The following is a 1,122-nucleotide window of genomic DNA, read 5'->3' as shown; positions in this document are numbered from 1 at the left end:
ACATGTACATGAGTGCATACGTTTGCTGGAAAACCATTGCTGCTTTCAGTTATCCGCATTATTATTATTATTATTATCATTATATTATTATTATTATTATTATTATTATTATTATTATTATTATTATTATTATTATTATTATTATTATTATAGAAGATTGATCTAAAGTTCTGATTTGAGAATGAAAGAAAAGGAAATGAAATGAAAGACAAAATAGTACAATAATAAAAAATAATCAAAATTTATGTTAAAAAGAATCTATAGATTTATTTAAGAAATTACTTTGAAAAAAGAACTAAAGTATTCAAAAAAAATTCCAAGAACTCAAGTGAAATAATTTGAAATTTGATAAAATATTGATAAAAACGATGATCATGTAACATACAAACAACAAATATAGATGTAAATGAATAAATAAGTAAATAAATGTTTTAAAAGACTCGATCACCGATGTAAAGTATTTGAAAGGTAAATTTTTTAAATATTAAAAAATTAGTAAACTGATACTAAAAAAGGACATTCAATGAAAATGCAAACGGTATCATGCAGACGTTGATCATCATATCATAAGCATTATCATATTGCTTACTTTTTCTCCATGTGCAATTGAATGTGTTTGTAAGAAATGGTAGTTCGTTGAAGATTTCTGCGAATAGCTCCCGTAATACCTACATTCGTGTGATGCATAACTTTGATATCTGAAAACATGCAAATTTAACATGAAAACTAGCAATAGTAATGATTACAAGTTCTACTTCATTTTCCTCTCCAGGATATGAAGTATTCAGTTTCATATTATGTGAATTGTGAAAGTGGAAATGGTGAACGCAAATATGTACTATACTTCTTTTGTTTGTTTGAAGCAGCTTTAAAAATCAAAAGTCATGTACTACTAATAATATTTATAAGTGAATAGTGATAGCAGAAAATCTAATAAGTTCACATTTAGTATGTTTGTCAAGTCATGCGAATAGCATATATCACAAAAGTATCAGCATACATTCTCGAACATCACTTGCCTTTTAAAAATAGACGACTTTCAAAGTGCAATTATATTTCTAACATGCAGTCTTTTGTTGCATGTTTCCAATCATGACATGGTGAAGGTGAATAAATATTATT

The 1,122-nt window shown here is 25.8% G+C and overlaps 1 protein-coding gene across 1 annotated transcript; it reads right to left on the bottom strand.

The window, feature by feature from the left end:
• Positions 1-506: 506 nt before the first annotated feature.
• On the bottom strand, positions 507-668 carry Tsp_15100 (conserved hypothetical protein; the record flags this gene model as incomplete). Its single annotated transcript, XM_003370756.1, has 1 exon — positions 507-668. A coding segment is annotated over one exon (162 nt), but the record flags the coding sequence as incomplete, so codon positions are not given.
• Positions 669-1,122: the final 454 nt, after the last annotated feature.

The sequence above is a fragment of the Trichinella spiralis genome (genome assembly GCF_000181795.1).
Source record: "Trichinella spiralis strain ISS 195 chromosome Unknown Scfld580, whole genome shotgun sequence".
Classification (NCBI taxonomy): Eukaryota; Metazoa; Nematoda; class Enoplea; order Trichinellida; family Trichinellidae; genus Trichinella; species Trichinella spiralis.
This window is presented reverse-complemented; position numbering and strand designations above follow the sequence as displayed.